This window comes from Prunus dulcis, chromosome 1 (assembly GCF_902201215.1).
Source record: "Prunus dulcis chromosome 1, ALMONDv2, whole genome shotgun sequence".
Taxonomy (NCBI): domain Eukaryota; kingdom Viridiplantae; phylum Streptophyta; class Magnoliopsida; order Rosales; family Rosaceae; genus Prunus; species Prunus dulcis.
In genome coordinates this window covers 39,070,197-39,096,256 of record NC_047650.1, presented here as the reverse complement: position 1 = coordinate 39,096,256, position 26,060 = coordinate 39,070,197, and the positions used below count along the sequence as shown (strand labels likewise).

General features: G+C 35.9%; 2 protein-coding genes and 1 pseudogene across 4 annotated transcripts; 2 read left to right on the top strand and 1 right to left on the bottom strand.

The window, feature by feature from the left end:
• The first annotated feature begins 6,541 nt into the window (after nucleotides 1-6,541).
• On the top strand, nucleotides 6,542-7,577 carry LOC117619804 (annotated as a pseudogene). The gene has a single exon (XR_004584617.1). The product of XR_004584617.1 is annotated as a protein PHOSPHATE-INDUCED 1-like (transcript).
• Nucleotides 7,578-8,933: 1,356 nt separating this feature from the next.
• Nucleotides 8,934-11,178, bottom strand: LOC117638520 (7-deoxyloganetin glucosyltransferase-like). The gene is made up of 2 exons (XM_034373634.1): nucleotides 10,518-11,178; nucleotides 8,934-9,968 (listed from the first exon to the last, which is right to left on the bottom strand). Exons 1-2 carry the CDS (start codon nucleotides 11,026-11,028, stop codon nucleotides 9,028-9,030), a joined length of 1,452 nt encoding a protein of 483 aa, XP_034229525.1. The 5' UTR covers nucleotides 11,029-11,178; the 3' UTR covers nucleotides 8,934-9,027.
• Nucleotides 9,848-18,327, top strand: LOC117638532 (7-deoxyloganetin glucosyltransferase-like). 2 transcript variants are annotated; one of them, XM_034373645.1, is made up of 3 exons: nucleotides 9,848-9,855; nucleotides 16,694-17,205; nucleotides 17,396-18,327. In XM_034373645.1, the coding sequence occupies exons 1-3, from the start codon at nucleotides 9,848-9,850 to the stop codon at nucleotides 18,325-18,327; spliced, it is 1,452 nt and encodes a 483-aa protein (XP_034229536.1). The 2 variants fall into 2 exon arrangements, with proteins under 2 accessions (XP_034229536.1, XP_034229541.1); XM_034373650.1 differs by lacking the exon at nucleotides 9,848-9,855 and adding an exon at nucleotides 13,880-13,894 and having other exon boundaries at nucleotides 16,719-17,205.
• The last annotated feature ends 7,733 nt before the right edge of the window (nucleotides 18,328-26,060 follow it).

Genomic DNA, 26,060 nt, shown 5'->3' with positions numbered 1-26,060 from the left:
GCGGACTGTGGCCAGTAAGAAAAAAGTGACCAAACGGTACTCCAAGCGCGTTTCTTTATTTCGAAACGATTAACTCATACCTGCTCTCTGCTCCCCACCTCACGCTCCCACCATGCATTTTGATTCCACGCCCCAACCACAAATATCAATCAATAACCTTTCCTCTTTTATTTCCTTTTTCTAATTAAAAACAAATACAAGTACAAAACTAAAAAGAACCAAACAAAACACCTTTCCTTTTATAAACATGTGAGAAATTTAGAATTAAAATAGCATTTGGATACTGTGAGAGGGTTTGTATTGTACAATTATTCCTTCCACTTTCACGAAAAAAAGGTGATCATTTAATGTAATAATGTAACACTATATCAATTGTATTTATTTTCTTCATGTGACAATGTAAAGTCTTTTTGCGTATAATCTCAATAAAATTTACCTTATATCCGAGAGCATGTGATGAATGCTGTAGACACGTGACGATATATCTAAATGACAATTTCTTTTAAAACATGTAAAATTTACTTAATTAAACAAGTTTATATGGATCATGCAAGCAAATCACAATTAAAACAAGTGAATTTTATTATTACTGTTATTTTTACAAAAGTAATTGTCAAAATTATTATTCTAATTTGAATTTGTGGAGGTGAATGAGCAAAAAGCAAAGAGAGTGAGAGTAGAGATTTGTCCTCATTCCAGAAAGAAATCGTGTGTTACAGCCAATGCCTAAATGGATTTATTAATTATGGGTAGGGCAGGGTGAGGCAGAGCCAAAGGCAAAGGCAAAGGCATCCTTTGTGGAAGTAAGTGAATCCTTTTTCCTCTAGCTACAAGACAAAAAAGCATTACAGCTTAGCTACAGATCGCACAACCACCGGAATTGACCAAACCGCCCTTCATTAAACCCCCTCGCATCCGATTATTCGGCGGGCAATACGTCAACTCACTATCGAAGATAGACGTTGCGTTTACAGGCTGGCTTGTGGGCAGAAAAAATGAATGTCTATCGGGAAGCGTGGACTAAGCCAACTGGCAGTCATCTGGTATCCGATGTGGGACGATCACGTGAGGGCACGCGCACTGTAAGTCCCCGCGTCGCACTGTCGCAGTCTCTCCGCTCACACAGAGCTCGTGAGTGATTGGTGGGGGGCTGGCACCGGGGGGGAAGGCGAATCTTACTTATGATCATTTAATTAAGTAGTTAATTAACTAATTAGGGTTAATTAAATGATGTGGATGTAAATTTGAAAAGTCCTTGAGGCGCCAGCTGGATCTAACAGCTTGCAAGTCTAAAAACCTGCTGGGCTGATGGGTTCATAGGTGGAAGGTTTTCACCTAATCTTTTTATGACCAATAAATCCAGAGGAAGGGATTTATATCATCTGACACGTCATTATTTTCCATGTGTATATTAAATTGTTTTATTATTGTTTTTAATTTTTAATTGGCTCTTCATAAGTGTTGAAGGATCTTATCTTCCATTTAGGGAAATGCATTAAATTTGATGTCACCTTTAGTCTTTCATGCATGTAAGAAGTAATTAAAGTGGAGGTGATTTATGAATAAACCCTTCAAACTATTTTTTTTCCTTGTTGGCTAAAAGTCATTTTTCGTTAATATAATTTACGTATTTTTCACTTTTTGTCATTGTACTTTTAATTTAGTGAAAAAAAGATAAATTATAAGGACTAAAAATAACTTTTGATTTTTTAAAAAAAATATAATAGTGGATAGTCTAAGCAATGAGAAACACTTGTGTGAAACATGAATAACATTATTTTATTATTCTGACTAATCATTGCACGTCATACGTGATAATTTTTTCACGTAGCAATATGTGATTAGTTGGGGATAGCAAAATTGTAATATCCCTGTTTCATATAAGTTTTTATGCTAAACTACAAGGAAATGGAGGGGTTCATACACACACACTATTCAAATTTGAGACCATTGATCTACAACTCCTTTAAGCAACCTGTTTTTTTGGACAAATTCAAACTACTGTAATCTAACGAAAATTGATTTTTTTTTATATTCCAAAATTTGATAATGTGATGCATGCCAGTTATGATTTTATAATGGCGGTTAAGTTTTATTTGTGGTACATTTTACTGTTCACCAGTCTATATAAGATGTTGTTTCGCCAAAAAAGGCTATTATAGATGTTGCAAGAATCACTTTTCCTGTGTATTAGGGGGCTATAGGATTTTGCTAAGACAATTCTATTGTCTTTGGTACATAATGTCACCTAATGATATTGATGGAATTGATGTGAGAACCAATACCCATTAAACCCAAACAAAAAAACATCAAAATTACTTGAGGTAATTGTGAGTTTAGTCTAAGTTCATGTTTAAATCTTGCTTACAATGCTACGCTGCCATGTAGTTGGGACAAAAAAAAAAAAAATATTCAGTTACATTTGAAGGACTCGAATTCTAATTCTATTATAATCCTAACTTATTATTCAATTTTCTTTCATTACGGGCTTAAACTGGTTGATAAATGTGAGCAAAGAAAAACATAATGAGAACATTAATATTTATGACAAAAGCTCGGGATGTTTGTTTTCATTTTGTTAATATTGTGAGGGTTTTATGTTATACTATAATTATACGAAACAAAAGTATGTGTTTATGTGTTAATCCTGCATCATTGTATTCTCTGAAATTGAAAAACTGACATGATCAGATTGGATTCCCATGTTCTTTAATCTTTTTTCTTCTTCTTCTTCTTGATTGTGCTAATTGGAAAATATTGTTTAATCAAACTAGAAACAAAGTGATTAATTAATAGTTTGGATCAGACTAACGAGATTTTAGAACATTGTTTCATTAGATACCGGTCTATGTTTATTAGGAGAAAACAGTGGCCTCCCTCAACCCGTGAATTCAAGTAATTCCAACGTTAACATATATACAGTAACATGACTCGTGAAGAAAGTTCATGAATCATAATATACTTTTATTTCGTTTTTAGAGCAAATTAAATCTGGTTTTTGTACACACAACAGGAACAGGTGCAGGTGCAGCAGGAGCAGGAATATTCTAATTTTCATATATAGTTGCAAATTCTCATCACCAGCCGGGCATGAACGTGTCAAAATGAAAATCCCAATCATGCCTATTAATTTAACAAATAAACTAGCTCTAATAACATAACAAATGGTTTAAATTAATTGAGCTAGCATTAAACAAATGATCACGTTAAACTAGAATAAGCAGCTGGCTATCGTCATCCTTATCACCCTATCTAGAACCTAAATTCACGAGCTGCGCGTAATATATGTGAAGAGAAGTACTCTATCAGAAGTAAGGTTCTTTCTATTGTTTGCGGTTGAGAGGGTAAGACTATTCAGTTAGATCGACGACTAAGCTCATATATGTAGAAAAATTTGCATAATCCCCGATGACATAGTCCAATTTTTGTGCTAGTTACTTATTCTATTAATAAAATTCTATTGCTATTCTCTAAAAGAAAAAATAAAAAAACCCATAAGAATTTATAAAGAAACATGCATTGGGTTTATTGTAATTAATTAAATTAATATTCTGTCAGGTTTAACTTGTAAATCAAATCATAATGTTTTGAGTTTGACAATGCGTCCCCCTACAATGCCCTGACACCCCGATTGACTCAAAAGAAAAATATTAAAATGAAAAAGAGCGTGTCTCTTGGCAGATTCAGCACTAGATATAGTTTGCTTTGTTTCTTCCCTGCAGCAGACAGTATAATTTAATATAATTAATCAGTTTAGTTATTAAATTAAGTTAATACCCTTAATTTAATAAGTTTTTGTAGTTGCCCAGAAAGGTTCCATGAATGTAGCCTGGTCTAGTTGATTTCGTATGTTTTAGTTAGGGTTCTGTTTATACATGTAGAGCTATACGCTATGTCCTTATAACATATCCTTATCCTGGATTTTTCTTTGTCTCTGTTCTGGAGGACTCCTTAGCTGTGGTTGTCTATATGCTTGGGGAATAAACAGAGCTGTCTATATGAAAATCATCAATACTTAATTAAGCAACTGAAGCTCCTGGAACTGGTATGGTATTATAATGTCAATCATATTCCATAACTTAGCAAAATGCTTGTGAAGTCTTCTCGGATGCTACCAGCTGGGCATTGATCCAGCTAGCCTGTCTAATGGCTGACCACTTCACGTTTGTACCTATACTTGCAAACATGGTTACCACTATGTCATATTAAAAAAATATGGTCACCCTGATAAATGATAATTTTATAATAGTTTGCACGAGTGGTGCTTTGGAAATCCAATTAAAACTCATTTCCATCAAATTATAATATCTCTGTATTCAACCAAACATTTACTAGCATGTGCTTCGTTATCATTTCTTACACACAGAGGTTCATCACGAATTTTAGTTCAACGCTTCTAATTTTTAAATCTTCACAAAAATTCAATAATATATTTAATTATGATCAATAAAATATATAGACAAGCACATTTTTTTAAGAAAACATTAAAATGATAACTATTTAATTATGTGGTTAAAGGATTTCAAATTCCATCAATTTTTTCGTAGATATGATCTTTGAAAGAATTTTAACCCAAAAAAAAGAAAAAAGAATTATTACAATACAATACAGAACAAACTCTATAAAAGTGTCCCTCAAATAAATACTGTAATGGTCAAATTTGAATTATCATGAAATGTCAAAGAAGCAAATGTAGTGCTGACTTTAAATTATATAGATCTGAAGTGGGCAGATCTAACAATTGAAAGAGTTCGAACTGCATATCTGTTATTCATTCAATAAAACTTAAATAACATTTATACCCTGCAGTGACCACATCTCGGGTATGGAACTTGCAGTACCAGACATGGCATGTGACCCACAAAGCCATAGGAGCCTGCATGGGCTACCTTTTCAAGTTCTGAAAATACCATGATGTTAAAGTTCATTGCACTTTCGTTGCAGATAGAAATAGACTCATCTAAGCAAGAACCTCCTCTTTTGGGCCTACATATTCTAGTGGGCAAATCTTATTATACCTGCTCGCTTTACAGATTCTTTTCAGAAACAAGCCATGGCAAATACAATCGAGATCTCACCCCTTTATTTTCTAGTTTTGTCCTCCACTTTTGTTAGAATAAAGGGTTGTCCAGCTAAGTAAATCCCACCCACTCTTGCTTTGTTGTTAAAAGGCAATGCATTATTGAAACTGCTGATGGTGAGGTAGAAAATTTATCTAACACTCATTTGAGTCTAGTAATTCAGAATAAATTGATAAATTATAAACCCTAAATCTTTATAATCATGATTCGAGTTCAATCTTTGATAAAATAAAGTGCGTGAATACTAGTTTTTGCATATTGCATTGATGGTCTCTATTTTAGAGAAATTATTATGTACGATGGTAATATTTCATATTGATGCGGTGATAAAATCACTCGTTGCATTATTCATGTACACGCAGTTTCCAATGATATATGATTCATGTATTTTGATAAGTATATATATTTTACTTCACTTCATGAGTTATGTGGTGGTGTCCATGTATCCTTGATTTGATCGTATCGAGACATGATTGCTTGCACTTTCCAGGCTTCATGCGGACTGAAAAAAAAAAAAAAAAAAAACCTCAACAAAGTATGCCTCTATCAAGAATCTATAGACTATAAGTACCTAAAATTGAAAATAGAAAACATAAAAAATAAAAAGGCCAACTTAGTCTCATGTTTCACATGTTTAAACCTCATTAGGCTTGAGCATATATAGCTTTGAGGTAGTGGGAAAACAATAGGAAACATCCATGTATGTGCAAAAGCTCAAGTAATATTAAGGTATAAATTAATCGAAAGTGGTGCCTAGTAATTGGTTTTAAGCACATGCAGCCCATTGTTGAACCTTTGCAGGTTCAACGTTCCTTCAATTTTCACTCTTTCTACTTCCCTCGATGCCATTTTGGTAGCCAGGAAATCGAAGTTGGCGTCAGCAAAGCAAATGCAAAGCAAAGTCACCTTCCTAATCTCAATATCTAATCCTAATTAATCAAAAAGTGTTAAAGAATTGGAGATTCCTTCTTTTCCTATGTTTTCGTGATTGGACGAGAATAGCATTATATTGATATTTCCAATCGATCACAAGTTGGCACGTAAAAAAGTAATTACATATGATTAAATGAAGATAACAAAATAGTAATATTTCCGTTTCATATAAGTGTTTCTTCAAATAAGGACCCCACCAATTCATTGCATGCAAGAGATGCTGCTCATATAAATTAGGGTTTTAGATTGCCCGAAAAAAAAAAAAACCTAACCCTTGCCTTGATGTCATATTGATTTATTTTTTTCTTATCATGTTTTGAGATGCAAAATCACTCATAGTTAAGTTTGGTAATCAAAATTTATACTACATCATATAGACAAACGTTTGATTTCTCTAATAATATATAATCAATTGTATGAAAAAAAAAATGTCCTCAATTTCAAATTTTTTGAAAGGCTTTGATATTTGAAACACTTTGGTTGGTGCATGCAGCAACTACCATTGTATTATGCTCTCACTCCTTCCTCTCAATCTCATCACTGAAAAAGCACCAAAATCTCTCTCTCCCTTTGAGAATCTTTCAAACCCCAACAATCTTTTTCTTTTAAAACATGTGGAAATTAATGGGTTCCTCTCAATTTTCTAAACCATCCTATCTTTTCCCTTTCCTTGCTCAATTGAGCTTAATAATTCACGTGTGTCTTGGAGCAAGAAAGCTAACATCACTCTGCCAACCTCCACCCATGGCCCTAACTTACCATGGTGGTGATTTGCTCCAAGGGGACCTCCCAATTTCAATTCTATGGTATGGAAATTTCTCACCACCTCAAAAATCCATTGTTGTCGATTTTATTCTCTCTCTTAATCATATTGATCCACAAAATGACCAACAATCCAAGTCCTCAGTCTCTGTGTGGTGGGGCACAGTCCAAAACCTACATGAAAAAAGCTGGCAAAAGGCCAACCCGCATTTCTCTCTCAACCCAACTCTCAGACAAAAACTACTCAATTGGCAAAAACTTGAAGAAATCTCATGTCTCCGAGTTGGCTCACCGGGTCAACTCGTCACCCGGTGGGTTGACTCTTGTCCTCACATCGCATGACGTGGCGGTTGAGGACTTTTGCATGAGCAACTGTGGGTCCCATGGCCACAAAGCCAACTCGGTCTTCATCTGGGTTGGCAACTCGGTGACTCAGTGCCCGGGTTAGTGTGCGTGGCCGTTCCACCAACCCGTGTACGGGCCACAGACAACACCTTTGGGTGCACCCAACAGGGACCGGGGGGGGATGGTATGGTCGTAAATATCGCGAGTCTTTTGGCCGGTTCTGTGACGAACCCGTTTGGAAGCGGCTACTATATGGGCTCGGCTGAGGCTCGGCTGGAGGCGGCTTCGGCTTGTCCTGGGGTGTATGGGAAAGGGGCTTATCCCGGTTATGCTGGGGTGTTGCCATTGGACACAAGTTCTGGTGCGAGCTACAATGCGATTGGTCTGAACGGGAGGAAGTACCTCTTGCCTGCTCTGTTTGATCCTAATACTTCTCAGTGTTCAACCATTGAGTGAGACTGTTGAGCTGAGAAGGACACGTGGCTCTTTTGTATATGTTAACGTGTGGGTGTAAGTATAAAATGATGTGGTTAATGTAACCATCGCACATGAACCCATTTAGTAAATGAATTTCACTTGGCAGGTTTTCTTGCTTTCAATTTCAATGCCTCCTCGGCAGAAGGGGCCATGCAAAGTGGCCCACCTGGTTGGGATGGGCTTTAAGTCCAGCTATAATATGTGTTTTGTGAAGAGTTTACATATGAACAGCCCATTTACGAAGCCACATCCATGTCAATGCAAGAGATTTTGGGGTGAGGTAGTTTCGTCAAAAATGTGATGTAATTAAGCTAATCTCTTTGAATTGTAGACATGGATTTAGCTAAATTGACTTCAGTGGATGTGCTTCTCACTCTGCTGCACCCGAGTTCGAATCCCCCTCTCTATAGTTTTGATTAAATTAAAGTAGAATATCACTTGTATAAATTAAAAAAACTAATGTATTTGAATTACAGCAATTAGTAAACTACATAGGTTAAATCGTGAAAATAAAAACCATTTGAGCTATAAGGTCCTAAATGTGAATTGAGAAGAGAAGACAGGGTTATATAATTGGTGAAATCTCTGTGATGTGTCAGCATGGGCAATTTGGCAGTGAATGAAGAAGCATTGAGGGTTCGTTTAGTTCAAGGTTTAAGAGTTTGGGAATGAGTTTAAAATTACATTCCCATGTTTGGAGAAATGAGAGCAAAGAGATTCAGCATTTAATACAAAATCTTCCCTTTACATTATACTTATCATATTGCAATTACTCAGAATCTGGAAATAACCAATAATACAAAAGGATGAAGCAACTTTAATCCAGCTTTTCCACTTTGCACAGTGCATCTATCATTTATAAAGCCTGAGTTCTCTCATCTGTAACAAACGAAAGAAAGAAAATAAAATAAAAATCCTCCATTTCTCATGGCTTCAAGCACGAAGACTACATCCCTTTTTCATTTTTTTTACCAACCAAAGCTGAAGAGGAGGAGGCAAATAGGGCCAACAATCCTGAGGAACAAGTAAAAAGTGTTGAGGTGGAAATCAGAGGGTTTTTACCAAAGTGGAAGACTACTTCCTTTTACACTTTTTTACCAACCAAAGCTGAGGAAGAGTTGGAAAAAAAGGCCAGCGATACCGAGAGATGTGTAAAAACTGTCCAGGTCGAAATGAGATAGCTCTCATCGACACAAACAAGGGATTATTTTTCTTCATAGAAGGTTTAGTGATTGCAGGTCCCCTAAATTTGTTTAGTATATCTGGTTTGGCTATAAAACATCAAGACAAACGTGAAAGAATAATTTAGACATGCGTGCATGAGACGGAACCAGATATGGAAAATAATACAAATTTAATTAACAACTGGATTCAACACAAATAACACAATTAATTAATTAACCATAAACAGTGATTTAATCAAATCATTCTACTTCCTCTGCGCTAGAATCACCTGGTTGACCACTTTGTCAAAATCCACAAAAGACAACCCATTAGGACCAGTAGTGGCCTCCTTTGCCAACTTCTTCCACTCCAAGGTTTTCTTCCTCATCTCCTTGCCCTCCTCTCCCTCCATCAACTTCCTCACAAGCCCCTCCACATAATCTCTTTTCACATCAGGGTCTATCTCCAACCCTATCCCCCATTCTTTGCAACTAAACCTACAATTGGTCTGCTGCTCTGCAAAGAAGGGCCAACAGATCATGGGCACTCCACCACACACACTTTCAAGCGTAGAGTTCCATCCACTGTGCGTCAAGAACCCTCCTATGGCCGGGTGATTCAGGACTTGTTCTTGAGGGCACCAATTCGCCAATAGGCTCCTTTCCTTCGTCTCCTCCACAAACTCTGCCGGAACCACAGCTGATTCTCCCCCTACAAGGTCAGGCCTAATAACCCACAAAAATGTATGCTTGCTGTTTGCAAGCCCCCAAGCAAACTCAATCAGCTGCTCAGATGTCATGACCGTGATACTTCCGAAATTGACATAAATCACAGAGTTGGGTTCTTTCGTGTCGAGCCATTCAAGACACTCTGGTTCCTCTGTCCACAGATTTGACCCGATTGACTTCAACTCGTTGTCTGCTGGTATCTGGCTGAGTTGCAGATGGAGAGGTCCAATGCAGTGAATAGGTGAAAGCAAAGTTGAAAGTGCATCTATGACTTCATGTTCTAAGTCATAAAACGTGTTCAAAATGATAGCTGAGGCTTTTCTAGCTCGTGTTGTTTCGTGCACGATAAAATCTAGTATGGGGTCGTTTGCGTCTGTGGTTCTCATGAAGGTTGGGATGTCCCTCAATCGGATATCTTTCATGCCTGGTATCCAATCTATCAGAGTCTCCAGGTATCCGTTTGTCAAATAACTGGCATCTGCAAATTAAATCAAATTATCAAATTAGGAAAGTTAGTTAACATTTTAATTAAAATATAAGTTAATCATATGAACAACATCAGTCAATATCAATAAATAGAAGACGTGTCCAACTGTAAAGCCGGTCACTTTCCAAATGACCAGCTCGGAAGGTTGAATTTTCCTGAATTTCAAAACTTCATACCAAACACCATTCCTAGGCCGCCATGTTACAGTATCCATCACATTATCGATATCAACCAAATATCAACAATAATTAATGTACTGCAACTGTAGATTTGTACCCAATAACAGGAGAAACTCTTGCATAAAACCGAAATAGCACTATTCCGGCCAATAACGGTATCCGACTGTGATTAGTCAGCGATATCAAAACAATGCTATTCTCGTTTCATACAAGTTTTTCTATAACAATAAACACTAGATTGTTTTGTTTTGTGTTTTTTTCCGAATTAGTATGCAGTTTATTATTAAAAATGAAAAGCATAAAGATATACACAAGCAAGCGCAACAGTACTTGGGTCTTTCATTTTGATCGAGATTAATACCTTTAAGAGGAGTGAGACCCTTTTCAATAAGACGATGGTACTGAACGTAGGACATGAAGCCACAAGCACTTGTTGTCCAGAAAAGCACTTCTGGAATCCCTAATTCCTCTGCTGCATCAAGAGTGAAGCTCATGACACCATCAGAAACTATGCAACTCACAGGAGGAGAATCGGGGGAACAGTTGAGCTTAGACAAAAGCTCTCTGAAGTGAGGCAAGCAGTGTCTCCTGGTGGAGTAACACAGAGATGGTATGTCTTGGGTGACACTAGCATCCGTTGGAGGCAGGCCATCCGGAATGTTTTTGAACCGAAAGGAAGGAAGGCCATCGAGAGAGTTGGGGCCTCTGGATTTAAGAAGGCGTTTGTGGTTGAACTCTGTGTTCACAAAGGTTATGTGGAAGCCCTTGTAGTGGAGGAGCTTGGCTACTTTGAGCATTGGGTTTATGTGGCCTTGTGCTGGGAATGGTATGCAAACTGCATGAGGCTTCTCTGCCAAACCAATTGAACCCATTTCTCTGTTTCTCTCTGTTTTTATTTCCCTCAACACGACACGAACACGAAGCTAATGAAAAATGGAAATGGAATGGTGTGGTGGGAAGAGGAGGTGTTCGCGGTTTATATAGAAGGTAAGGGGTGGGCTATTGGGTTCACTTACACATCGATTTTTTAATTAATTTAAAGGTCAAACAAATCGGAAAGATATAGCTGTATCGTTCATAAGCACAATGTAATCATATTATATATATATATATATATATATATATATATATATTTTAGGAGGCATATCATATAATATCAGAGTCAAATTGTCAATCTCACTACCGACCTAGTTTTAACAGAGAGGAGAGGACGTGCTACAGTGAAGACCGCATGCAAGTATTTGAAGTTTTTTTTTTAATCATTCATTCGTATTGACTATCTGGGTAAGTGTGATCTGATTTCATGGCTTAAAATCTCCATGGATGGGCCTCCGAGTAAACACTCCCCATCACTATAAATATTATACAATATGACCTCAATGATAGGGTCCCTATTTAAGGGAAGGATCGTATGGAGATTTGTGAACGAGCATCCCTAGATGCGATTCAGTGATCTAAAACCGTCTATTTAGAAACCGTTGATTTGATGATGTATTTTTCTGTAATAAAAAATAGAAACAAGAACAATGTCTTTGACAAACATTGAAATGACCTATGACAAATAATTTTAAAATAAGTGTCTAAAAAATAGACGGTTTGAATTATGAAATTAAATTACAAGATAGGATCGATTCTAACAAAATAATGAATCTTCGTAAATAAAGAGACTTATTATATTACGTGTGTATTTCATACCACAAATAGAAATAAACAAGTGGAACTAGCGTGTCGGAGAAAGATTTTTATAAAGCAGGGATATCACTTTCACTTGTTTTGGTGGGACTAGTGTGCAGCATTATTGACTGTGCTATCTTTGTTGCAATTAAGGCAACTTGTTTTGGCAGGGCCATAACATATCTCTCTGTTGAAAGAGACCACTCTTAAATGGTGGTCATGAACATTACCATCACACTACGTGTCGTTGAATCATTTATTGAAATTTAAATAAAGGGTAAATTATATCAAATTAATCTGATAACATATAATGTGACGATAATGCTCACTATAAACACTTTTTGAACACTTAGATTGGATATGATGATTCCATTATTTGCATTGGGAGTTAAATTTCAGATCTACTATTGGATTTGTTGGTATACGTTAAACGAGTTCACCCTATGATTAAAAGCTAATGTAATGTGAAAAAGTGTCATCAAAGGTCATTGGGGTGTACTTATGTGAACAAAATTAATTACAAACATGTTATTAATTTTTTTAGTTAGAGAATATTATATTATTAGTTACAAATGACAATCAATAATTAATTAGAAAGAATGAATAAAAACCTACTTGTTATCAACTCTTGCTTGTACGAGGCATACGCCCATGTGAGAGGACCATCGATGCATCGGGAAAGAAAATGATTGTTAAATTAACATCAAAGGTCATTGGGGTGTACTTATGTGAACAAAATTAATTACAAACATGTTATTAATTTTTTTAGTTAGAGAATATTATATTATTAGTTACAAATGACAATCAATAATTAATTAGAAAGAATGAATAAAAACCTACTTGTTATCAACTCTTGCTTGTACGAGGCATACGCCCATGTGAGAGGACCATCGATGCATCGGGAAAGAAAATGATTGTTAAATCGGTAAACTGCCGAAAATTCCTTTAGAACTATAATATTTGTTGAAATATTCATCATAAATTATTTTTTAGTCAATTTAATCGTCAGACTATTTTAAATGACCAATTTAATGTCTGTTTTAGCATCCAATTTTCCGTTAAAAATAATTAAATCTTTAAAAACCAAAGAAGCAAAAAAAAACAAAAGACGAAAAAAAAAACCCTAGCAATCAACGTCTCCCCCCCCAATCCCCAAACTCTCTCTGTGCAATCCCACATCTGTAAGGTTTTTTCAGTGAAAGAGCTGCAGATGTTTTTCCAGTGAAAGATAAACAGCGGAGGTCTGCGACAGCAATTGGGTGATTTAAGTTTCAAAAGTTTTGGGCTAAATTGAGTTTCTGGTATTCGGTGTAAGTTGAGTTTTTGGAATTGACAAAAGGGCTTTTGATAAAATAAATCAAAAAGCTATTTGGAGTTTATCTCAGAATTTGGTGGCTTTTTTTTTTTTTTTGTAAGAGAATTTGGTGGCTTTGATAAGAATTATTTGGGGATCTGCCAATTTGGTGGTGCGGCAAGCAGTTGGGCCAAAGGTGCAGAGGCATGGCGACATGGATCCGCTTCCGATTATTCTAGGTAGAGATATTGAATACCAATAGTAATATATCTTCTGGTCAGGTCAATAACTAGTTTAAATGTGTTTATGACAGGTACATGGATTGATCTGAAGCAACATTTGATTGGAGGTGTAGTGGACAATGGTTCGAGGCTGGGACGAAATTCTTCAGATTGAACTGGCTGATGCTGTTGAATCTGGGGTGGGTGCATAAGGATATCAGAATATGGATTGCACTTAAATCGGATTCTTGAAAGAAAGTGAGAGGGAGAGAAGAATAAGAAGGAAAAATATGAGAGAGAGAGAGAGAGAGAGAGAGAAGAAGGAAAAGGAAAAAGAAAAAAAAAAAGAGAAAGAGAGAAGGAATTATGATTTTACATTTTCTTTATTATGTTTTGGTATTGTTCTTGTAAAATGACAAAATTACCTTTATAATTAACAGAAAATTGAATGGACGTCTAAAAACTTGACGGCAAGGGCTAAATTGACCATTTAAAATAATTCAAGGGCTAAATTGGCTGAAAAAATAATTCAAGATGGACAGTTTGACAGTCGATCTAATTTAGGAGGGTATTCGGCAGTTTACCCTTGTTAAATTAAGGGGCCACAATTTTGTCATCAATATCTAAATATTTGGACCGCTTGCGTAGGGGCTGAGGTAAAGGTTCAAAGACTCGTGACATCATATTTTATATTTAAATTTTAATATAATTTTTAAGTTATTAGATTACTTCATTTTTAATGGATAAAATTAAACTTTTTAGCATAAAAAAATTATTTAAATACGAATTTTAAATATATGAGACAGATCCGTAATATATATATATATATATATATATTTTCTTTTTTGCTCTTTCTGAACTTAATTATATATACGAATCTTATATGCAAGTTGCAACTATAGGAAGATTGTAACCCTCCAAGTTCGCCTAAATGTCGAATGTCGGTGGATGATATAGAAAGATACTAGGAGAATTTCTCCAGCTAGTGGGCCCTTTAGTTTTTGAAAAGTTTTAAATGCTTTCATTTTATTATACTTTTCAACTTGAAATATGAAAGATATATTTTGCTTCCAAAATTATTTAATACAAGCGATATTATAAAGAAGTTTTTTACACACACTATCATTATATCATGTGGATTTGAACATGAAATGCCTAGTCTGCAAGTCAAGGCCATTTCTACTGGCTAAACACCTTTGACCAAAACAATATGATTTACTTCCCTTGAATAAATAATTTTAACATCTGAAAATTTCAAAACAAACATATTTGAAATTATATTTTGATAATAAATTTCACTAAACCAATTTTTCTTCACTTTCACCTCGAAAAGAATGAATCTCCGCGGATCAAAACTCTTCTTCAGCTTTGGTTGGTAAATAAGTGTAAAAGGAAGTAGGCTTCCACTTTGGTAAAAACCCTCTGATTTCCACCTCAACATTTTTTACTTGTTCTTCACCATTGTTGGCCCTATTTGCCTCCTCTTCTTTGGCTTTGGTTGGTATAAAAATGTAAAAGGAAGCAGTCTTAGTGCTAAAAGCCATGAGAAATTGAGGCTTTTTTTTTTTTTTTTTTTTTCCTCCTTTCTTTCTTTTGGTACAGATGAGAGAATTCAAATAGTTGAAACATTAAGAATTAATCTGCCTCTGGTTTTTTGTATTAGTGGTTTGTTTCCAGATTCGGCAGAACTTTGTAGAGCAAGAACACTCACGTTGCTATTCTCCTCCAATGTAATAAAATTACTTTGTCCTATTGTAAAGGTATCAGAAGAATTACCCTATAATCTAACACTCAATAATATTTTCTATTCCATTTAAAAAACTATATAATATATATAGGAACAAAACAAAATGAACTAAAAAAACAACAAACAAAAGAACAAAAAATATTGGAAATTCAAGAAGAATACAAGTCTCGCCGGCCGCCCCCTCTATTATATGACACAGTTTATGGAGACAAAATTGCTTTGCACCTCATGACAGTTTTGGTTAGACCATCGATTGTATGAGAAAATGATCAATAATCCTGCGTTGGCATCATAGATATTTTGATAGGCTTGAAATTTTTGTATGACCTGGTTCTTCAAATGCCCAATTACCCATGCTAACATAAACCAAGAACCACAAGAACGGAAATTAAAGTAAACAATGATACATTACATAGATTTAGCTTATTATATTACGATGTGTTCTCAATTTAGATTGCATTAATTTTTTAAAGAGATTTTTTTTTTTTTTTTTTTTTTTTTTTTTTTTTTTGTGGTTCCACCACAAGAGAAAACAACATTATTACTGATGTAACTGGTGTCATAAGATGTGGTGGCTAAAATACCATAATGGTATTTTTAGCCACTTCATCATGTGTAACGAATATCAGTATGATTTAAAATGAACTCGATAATGGATAGCATTCACTAAAAATACATCACTAATCAATCTCTTTCTGTTGATTTTAGCCAAAAGTTCCAACAACAGCACGCCTATCAAGAATACAAATTGGATCACTTCAAGGCCAAAATAAAGTCTTAATTAAGAAATTTGCGGTTTGAATAAAATCACATGGTAAGGATTAAAAAAAGAAGAAGCAAAACTACAAAATCAGAGGCCTAGCCTAGCAATCATAATTTATGACTCATAAACATTAGGGTTGTGGGATTTTTTGGGGGCCACAAGCTTAAAATTATGGGATTTTTTGTGCAATCTATACTATACTCGTTGTATAGTCAAAGAGGTGAGAAGATGATGGGGGGTCTAGGCCATCTCAGATCTATGAATGGTTCCGCCCTTGCCACCCATTACCAACTATATATAGTCATAAGCATTATTGTTGCCTACGTAAACAGCATATTCTTTGGCCTGCATCTCTCCTAATTGGGGTGAACAATAAATAGTATGAAATATGGATAGCTCAAGATGAAATGATTTCAACTATCATAAGGGCAATATTAGAAATTTTAACCAAGGTTTGACAGATAAGTTTTCTCAATAATATTTTCTATTCCATTTGAAAAACTATAAAATATATATGGGAACAAGAACGGGCAATCGCCGCCTCCAGTTGGTGGAGAGTGATCCAGTCTCATTATAGAATACAAAAAAAAACCATACATAAGAACAAAACAAAATAAACAAAAAAACAACAAACAAAAGAACAAAAAATACACATAGATATTTTGATAGGCTTGATATTTTTGTATGAACTGGTTCTTCATTAGTTGACTTTTCAAAAAGGGGTTCCTATAAAACTGGTACTGTAAGAGGCTTTTCTTCTCACCTCTATATCCCATCTTTCTTAGCTTCTCTGGTTCAATTTGTGTGTGATTTGAGAGGGAAAAAGGAAAAGAGACAGAATGAGTTCAAATTGTTTGATAGAGAAGCCACATGCAGTTTGCATACCATACCCAGCTCAAGGCCACATTAACCCAATGCTGAAACTAGCCAAACTCCTCCACTACAAAGGTTTTCATATAACCTATGTGAACACTGAGTTCAACCACAAACGCCTCCTTAAATCCAGAGGTCCCAACTCTCTCGATGGCCTTCCCTCCTTTCGATTCGAGACCATTCCCGACGGCCTGCCTCCAACTGATGCCAATGCCACCCAAGACATACCATCCTTATGTGATTCCACTAGGAAACGCGGCTTGCCTTACTTCAGAGACCTTTTGTCCAAGCTTAACTCTTCGCCCGATTGCCCTCCTGTAAGTTGCGTAGTTTCTGACGGTGCCATGGGCTTCACTCTTGATGCAGCCCAAGAATTTGGCCTTCCGGAAGTGCTTTTCTGGACAACCAGTGCTTGTGGCTTCTTGGCCTATGTACACTACCACCGCCTCATTGAAAAGGGTCTAACTCCTCTCAAAGGTTTTATTCTCAGCTAAAAGGAAAACCCTACTTCTAGTTTGGTCATTTGGAATGACTGACTTTGCAATGAACATATATTTACTGATCATGATCTTTATTTATTTATTTTTGGTTTGTAGATGAACATCTTGTCCTAAACCATGCTACTCGACATTATTTTTAACGCATTATTTCTTAATTTGATTTGCAGATGCCAGTTATTTGACAAACGGCTATTTGGAGACTGAGATAGATTGGATACCAGGCATGAGAGGCATCCGACTAAAGGACATCCCCAGCTTCATTAGAACCACAGACCCAGATGATATCATGCTGGATTTTTGGGTGCATGAAACAGAGCGAACTCGAAAAGCTTCTGCTGTCATCTTTAACACCTTCCATGACTTTGAACACGAAGTTTTAGATGCACTTTCGACTTTGCTACCACCTATTTACTCCATTGGACCCCTACATCTACAGATGAATCAGATCCCGGCAGATAGCGAGTTGAAGGAGATAAGATCAAACCTATGGACAGAAGAACCAGAGTGTCTAGAATGGCTTGACTCTAAAGAACCTAACTCTGTGGTTTATGTCAACTTTGGAAGCATCACAGTGATGACAGCAGAGCAGCTAATTGAGTTTGCTTGGGGACTTGCAAATAGCAACCAGACCTTCTTTTGGGTGATTAGGCCTGACCTTGTTGGTGGGGATTCAGCTGTGGTTCCACCAGAGTTTGTGGAAGAGACCAAAGAAAGGAGCCTGTTGGCAAATTGGTGCCCTCAAGAACAAGTCCTGAGCCATCCGGCTGTAGGAGGGTTCTTGACTCACAGTGGTTGGAACTCTACTATTGAAAGTGTGTGTGCTGGAGTGCCCATGATCTGCTGGCCCTTCTTCGCAGAGCAACAGACCAATTGTAGGTACAGTGAGAAAGAGTGGGGCATTGGCATGGAGATAGAGAGTGATGTTAAAAGAAACCACGTAGAGGGGCTTGTGAGAAAATTAATGGAGGGAGACGAGGGCAAAGAGATGAGGAAGAAAGCCCTGGAATGGAAAAAGTTGGCAACGGAGGCCACCAGTCCTAATGGCTCATCTTTTGTGGGTTTGGACAAAATGGTTAACGAGGTGCTTCTATCTCCATGAAATATTGGAATTGATAAGAATTCTACCTAGTTGCTATTTTGTATTTGGCCTAGTTAAACCTAAAAATTTTAGTGCTTGAAAACCATGTTATTCTTACTCATTTGCACTATAGTAGTAAGCTGCCTCATATCCTGTTAATACCTAAGATTATGTTCTTTTTCCCCTCATTAACGGAGGAGCTCGATTTGGCAAGACTATCAGCAACCATGTTTCCTCTCTAGAGACCTGAGCTATCTAAACTCTTTCAAGCCACCTCAAAACACATTCAAATTAAAACAAGCGTGAAGATAAAGGAAATTCATACCTCCATAACATGTATTACTCACCCATGAATAAAACTCTATAAATCATATATATATATATATATATATATAAGAGATTGTACGAATGCTATGTATTTTATACTATCCATTTGTTATTTTTCCTTCATGTTTACAATGGTATCCGCACGATAATAACATGCGGACGTCCGGATGAGAGAATAACTATATATTCTGCAAACTGAAAGAAGACGTCATGCAAAGAAAACAAAACCGTTAAATTTATTGCCATATTAATTTTAGGGAGGTGTTTCATAGACTTGCCTTTTTATTTTATTTTATTTTATTTATTTATATTTTATAGTGTTATATACTGTAAATTAATTAAAAATTATGAGCATATTAATTGCTTACTTAGTGAAACACATAGGTTGCTGGATTTTAATTGAAAATGGAGAGCTTATCGACTACATCATCTGGATAAAAATAGACCTCTATCTAAGAAGCTCTATCCACCGTCTCTCCCTTTGACATCTCCAGCCACCCTCTCAAGTCATTTTCCACACATAGAAAGATTCTCAGGTCGTTTTTAAGAGAGAGAGAGAGAGATGTTGTGGCATCGCAGTTCCCTCCCCCTCCTTCCATGCTTCTAGCCACAACATCTCTCTCTGGAAAATGACTTGAGAATTTTCTGTGTGGAAAAAGATACCTGATAATCAAACAATCCAAAAATGTAAGAATCCAAAAACGTGGAAAGAAAAGTTAAAAAAGAAAACTTGCCATAAAAAGTAATGCCATATGTAAAATTTCCCCATCGCAGTTCCCTCCCCCTCCTTCCATGCCTCCAAGCCACAACCTCTCTCTCAATCCGAAAAAGTAAAGAGTCCAAAATCGTGGAAAGAAAAGTTTTAAAAAAAAATTGCCAGAAAAAGTCCACCTCCAATTAAATGCCATATGTAAAATTTTCCCCATATTATACGACAATCAAATGCCTACTTATAAAATAGAACCATAGAATAATTGACAAATGAATTATAAAACTATAAGAAGCATTTTGCTCGCTCCCTATAATGTTAAAAATGACGATAAAAATACACATTGAGTTTAAATAGTGAACATAAATATTTTCTAAAATTATAACGCGAGGACTATTCTTTAGTAGGCATTGACTGTATGCCCTAAAGACAATTTTTTTAACTCTTGGATCTAATTTTTTCCACCACGGTTTTGATTTGAGAATTACTGTTGAATCTATTCTCATGTCAAAGAAGTTCACCTTCTACATGAGCCAATGTGATTTGATAATATATCATCAGGTATACGATTGGTGTGAACTTATGCAAACACAAAAACAAAAATATTCTCAAAGTTATGTGATTTGCACTTTCACTTCTCTTGATTTTACTACTTTTGGATATGCAAAATGACAATCAATAAAAATATATTATCATTCACCAATCATGCTGTGTGTACGAAAGTGCAGACGTCAAGGAAAACTTCATTCAGATAGGCAGCTTTTGCGTACACGTCGCACCAATATCTCAGCATGGTCGGCATGCCCTATTATTATTATGATTATTATTATTTGTAGTTACGAGGACAATCAATAATTAATTAGAAAGAATTAACAAAAACCTACTGGTTAAAATGTAACAAGTTGTAATCAACTTTGCTTCGTATGAGGTCAATGTGGTGCGTGCGGGAGGAGGAGGAACAGCTAGCAGGTTTTGCATCAACTTTGCTTTTTTTAATTTATCTTTTTATGGATCAACGCGCTTTGAAGTTTTAAATTGACCCTTGGCAGAAAATAAGTCTTATCTTAAGGGGTCACGATTTTGTCCCCATTTAAATAATTGGACTGCTTGCGCAGGGGCTGACCTCAAGGAAACAGAGTTTGTAAACAACTCTAATGTCACGGTTGTAACGCTCTTTAGACATAGTAAAGAAAATAATATGTTACGAAAAATATTTTTGACTCATTTCTTTTTATTTTTTATAGACAAATTAAAGTCTGACATGTTTGTATAAATCAAATTTTTTGTTTGTTGTGTATACTGTCAATGACGGAGGAATTGCTCCATATAAGTTATAGAAAATACTTGACTCTTTTTTTGTAGATAAATTATACAATCTGACATACGTGTATAAATTTTTCCCAAAAATAATTTGAATGAGTTATTTTTGTATTTGCAAACAGTGTCTATATATTACAATTTTTTTTGGAAAAATCTTTATATTACATTGGTAACGTTGAAATTTGTATATAAAAATTAATTTTTTCTTCTTTTTGGACTTGATTATATGTATGAATTTTATATACCACCCTTTAAGTACTAGTGATTTAAGTCGAAGGAGGGTAGATGGGGAAATAGATTATGATTTGGTCAAAGGGTAGGTTCCCCTTCATGATAACCAACCTCTGCCCTCTTCCCCTTCCTACCTCTCGCTTTCTTGTTGAACAAGCCTGCTTCTACCTGGACAAATTATTTTAACATCTGGAAAGTTCAAAACAAGCATTATCAATTGATTATATTGCGTGTTTTGCTTGGTTATCTAATCATCAATGCGTTCAGTAAAACTAGAATGATGATGGGTAGAAATCAAGTGGTTAAATAATTCACACTTGCAACCCAAAAAAAATATAACATTACACTTGGACTGGTCTTTTAAATGATGATCCTCGAAAGAAAGCTTCAAATATGGATGTGCACTCTTGGCGTTCGCTGTATTTTAGTAAGAGACTATTTACTTCAAAAGTGTGATTGTGGACTTTGACACCCATAATAGCTTCCAAGACAACGGGTCCCAAAAATGGGCTATAATGGTCTCGGAAGGTGTGCCATTATTGGTACTTTAAAAGTCTAAAGAAAATGTATGAATTGGATGTGGTATTAAGAGCATTTCCACCTGTTAGCCTTTTGTCATGGCAAGGGGAGCTCTAGGATAGTTACTATTCACGTGAATAGTGGCTGTCCTAGCTCCCCTCAGCAAAGTATGTTTACAGCAGTTTAGGCTTGTCATGGCAAATACTATTTTTATTATTTTTATTTTTTTCACAACTTTGTTTACTTAAACAATTAATTTGGATAATATTTTCGGATAAGATTTTTGGGTTCCTACGTGTCAATACTATTCATATCGGATAAGATTTTCGGTTTCAAATTTCAGATAAATTCAAAATGTCAAATTTCAGATAAATTTCAAATTTCAGATAAGATTTTCACCCTCTAAGATTGCCCCGCGTGTCATATCTATCTGTGTACATTTTTCTATAAAACCAGAGATTCATCTCATACCTCCCACACCAGTTCTTCTCTACATTTCCATTTCTCAAATTTTAGATTTCATTCTCCATTCTCAATGGTAGACATGCAAGAGGTTTTGGAGAGGCAAGAGCGAGAAACTAGAGAAAGAATGCGTAGACGAGCTGCAAGCAAAAGGGCGCAGAGAGAACTAGATGAGCAACTTGGCATAGCAGTTGCTTTGCTAGAGGAAGAAAACCAGAGTCGCCGTGGTTCACGAGAAGGCCGTGGCCCAAATGTGGACAGACATAGACATTCTCGGGGTAAGAATCTTATGGAAGATTATTTTATCCCACAATCTCTGTACTCCGATGTTCATTTTCGAGGGAGATATAGAATGCAACCCCATTTGTTCAATAAAATCATGCATGATATTTGCAATTATGATGAATATTTTGTTCAAAAGAGAAATTGTGCTGGAAATTTGGGACTTCTTCCAGAGCAGAAGTTCACAGCTGTGATACGAATGTTGGCGTATGGGTCATCTGCTGATCATGTGGATGAGATTGCTCGGATGGGGAAGTCCACTATTTTGGAGAGCTTGGTGCGATTTTGTGATGCAGTGGAAACTCTGTACACCAGAGACTACCTCCGCAGACCTACGCCCAGGGGCCTGCAAAGGCTTCTCCAAAAAGCTGAGTCTCGAGGATTTCCTGGCATGATTGGTAGCATTGACTGCATGCACTGGCAGTGAAAAAATTGTCCAACTGCTTGGCAAGGGGATTACGGAAATAGAAAAGGGCAGAAAAGTATCATCCTGGAAGCAGTTGCTGGTTTTGATACATGGGTTTGGCACGCCTTCTTCGGAGTTGCCGGATCTCAAAACGATTTGAATGTCCTAGGTCAATCCCGGTGTTCAATGATGTTTTGAGAGGTGAAGCCCCAAATATCACATATGAAATTAACAATACCATCTACCAGACCAGGTATTATCTAGCTGATGGCATATACCCAAGGTGGACAACATTTGTGAAAACAATTCCACATCCCCGATCCCATAAGCAAAATTTTTTTGCTCGCTATCAAGAGGGGTACAGAAAAGATGTTGAGAGGTGCTTTGGTATCCTTCAAGCCCGGTGTGCTATTATCAGGGGCGCGGCACGTCTATTTGACGAGGAGGTGCTTAGGAGTATAATGATGACTTGTATCATCCTCCATAACATGATTGTGGAAGATGAATATGATTACGATGCTGATGAAGTGTATGAACCAAATCCCATGGACACGGCCCTAACATGAATTTATGAAAAACCAGTGGGGCCAAATGGAGAACCAGTGCAGCATGAATCGTTGGTTAGAGACGGTAGTTTCATGCCCCGTATGATTGATCGCTACACGGAGATGTAATCGTCGTATATTCATGAACACCGTCAAGTTGACTTGATGGAGCATTTATGGGCGGTGAAAGGCAATGAAGGTGAATGAAGTGAAGTGAAGATGTTTTTTTTTAATTTATTATGTTTATGTTGTATTTTTAGTTATGCTTTGTTTTTTTTTATGCTTTAATATTTTTAGTTGTGGGTTGTTTATTTTTTATGCTTTGGTTGTGGGTTGTTTATTTTTTATGCTTTGGTTGTGGTTTGTTTATTTTTTATGCTTTGGTTATGGTTTGTTTATTTTTTTTGCTTTGGTTGTGGTTTGTTTTTTTTTTATGCTTTGGTTGTGGTGTGTTTTTTATGTATGGAATGTTTTGAATAAAAAAGATTTTTGTTGAATATTTTCTTTATTCACTAAAAGAAAAGCAATACAACTAATAAAATAAAATACATGAATTAAACAAAATAAAAAATACAATGAAATCAAAGGCAAGTAAACTAAGACATGAAAGGCAAACAAACTATTTTAATGGTTTTCATCATTTAACCAATCCGTGTTGCTAGGTCCATCGTCACGAAAAAGTCTTTGTCTCATAACATCCCTTCGTTCTAGCTTCCAAAATTGTTTTGTTTCAGGGGACATATGGCTTGTATCCATGGCCATGGTTTCCCGATTTTTTTTTTTCAATGTTTTGTTCGCGTACATACTCCCTTTCTTTGCGTACATACTCCCTTTCTTTTGCATATTCTAGTTGAATAGCCATATCGTGCTCTTGTTGTTTCAAGTCCATTTCAATTCTCATGGCTTGGTGCTTTGAAAGTTCCTCCAAAAATTTAGATGCATTCTTGCTAGAATTACTCCCTCTCTTCGCCTTTGCCGCCTTCCTCCCAATAGGCCTTGGCTCCTTTTCAATGGGTGAGTCTTGACTCATCGGGGAATCCATAGGTGAATCCGATGCCGGCGTCTCATGAAGTGGAGTCTCGTTCAAGACTACCGTCGGACCGGTTGGAATAATTTGGAATCTCTTACAAGTCTTCACCACCTCCCAACAATGGGTATGGTTGAAACTTTTTTCCCCTTGCCCAGTAGCACCAAACCACATTTGTGCTTGCATAATCTATAAAAAAAAATTAAATGGAAATGCAAGAAACTTTAAAAAATATTGGCAATGCAACATGTAAAAAAAAACTAATGCAAATGCAATAAATTTTAAAAAAATGCAACATGTATAAATAAATAAATAAAACTAGAGAAATATTAACAAAATATATAAATTGCAAGAAACATTTAAATAAAAATTAATATGACATAGAAATTAATAGAACGAAAATGACAAATAATTTACCTCACTGCTAAGGTTTCCCCCCACTTCTATGGTTGTCCATCGCTTTTGCCAAGGCATTTCTCCATTTCGCCAACTCTTTATTAAGAATTTTCCACCTACTAGATAATGTCATTTCTGTACGTGTCGAACCAATTGCCCTTTCACAAAATGCTTGATGAATTTTTTTTCCACATATGAGAAAATTTAATCTCATTGCCCGTTACGGGACAATGACTAACTTGGACCCAAGCCTCACACAAGCTAACATCTTTCATCATGCTCCATGCCCCTCCATTTTCAGTAGAAGAACCCATAATATGATAGAGAAAAATACAACTTGAAAGTGAAAAAAATATTGAGTAGAAAGTGAATAAATATTGAGGAGAAAGTGAATAATAGTAGAAGGAGAAGAAAATGTAAGAGGATTTGGTGTTAAAAGTGAAGAGTATTGGTTGGTATTTATACCCAAAAAAAAAAAAAACAGTAATTTTTGTGTATTTTTTTTTAAATTTTAAATTTTATTTATTTTTTTTATTACAGAAAAATTGGCTGCCGTTGGATTGAAAGAAAAAATCGAATTGGAGAGCCAATAGGGCGACACGTGGAAGGTAGCCGTTGGCGGTTACTGTAGCGCGTTGTTTCAAATTTTATTTGAAAGCGGAAGGGCTGACGCCAGCCTGGCGTCAGCCATGACGTCACCGCCCTTAGGTTCTTGCTCGGGCCAAACTCCATCACGGGCCAGCCTAGTCTCGTGGCCCCCACCTCTTGCCGGGGCTGCCTTTTGTTGCTGGAAATCCATTTTTCTCCCAAACCCCCCCAGCCGGAGTCCAGCCTTAACTGCTGGACTTGCTCTAATGTTGACGTCTTGCGACTTAAGAAATTGTAACTCCTAATCGAGAATTATGTTTCGAATGGGAAACTAACTCTGATTGATTCTTTTATATCCCTTGATTGATAAATACTTCAATATAAATATTTCACTTGTGCAGTTCGAAGACTAAAAGCAAATTGAGAGATCAAATCGGAATTATGATATTTATTTCTCATAAAACTGTATTCGAATGGGCATTACAAGTTAAAGAACAATGATTGAATTCGAACCAACTGAATAAAAATCAACGAACTGCGAGGGTTTGAGAAAATGTAAATACAAAGAGAGTTTTCTTAAGCATAACTAGAATAATGCTGTATGAATTGAGAAAATATAACATGTAAAATAAATCGATTGGTTGAAAGATAAAAGTTAAAGTTAAAAAAGCAACCAATTAGAAATAATACAATATTAGCATAATATCCATAAGTATGAATTAAGTTTACATTTGTCAAAAGTTATAAAGCATTTGCTGCAACAACAACAACAACAACAACAAAATTTGTCAATAGGAGTGAAAATGATGGGTAAATTAGAAATTTTCTTGTACTATCTTGCCCTTGATCTTTCAAGTTCAACATCACGTGACTTGATAGAGAGTTTTTCTTAATAATATTTCTATTATATATAAGGGGCTTGTACATTTGTCCATCTGTCTT

What these genes read in the sequence shown, in the direction of transcription:
- LOC117638520 (XM_034373634.1), bottom strand. Translation starts at nt 11,028, where the DNA reads ATGGGTTCAATTGGTTTGGCAGAGAAGCCTCATGCAGTTTGCATACCA. An exon ending in GGGTCTCACTCCTCTTAAAG is followed by an intron (nt 9,969 to 10,517) that starts GTATTAATCTCG and finishes TTTAATTTGCAG; the next exon opens with ATGCCAGTTATTTGACAAAC.
- LOC117638532 (XM_034373645.1), top strand. An exon ending in GGGTCTAACTCCTCTCAAAG is followed by an intron (nt 17,206 to 17,395) that starts GTTTTATTCTCA and finishes TTTGATTTGCAG; the next exon opens with ATGCCAGTTATTTGACAAAC.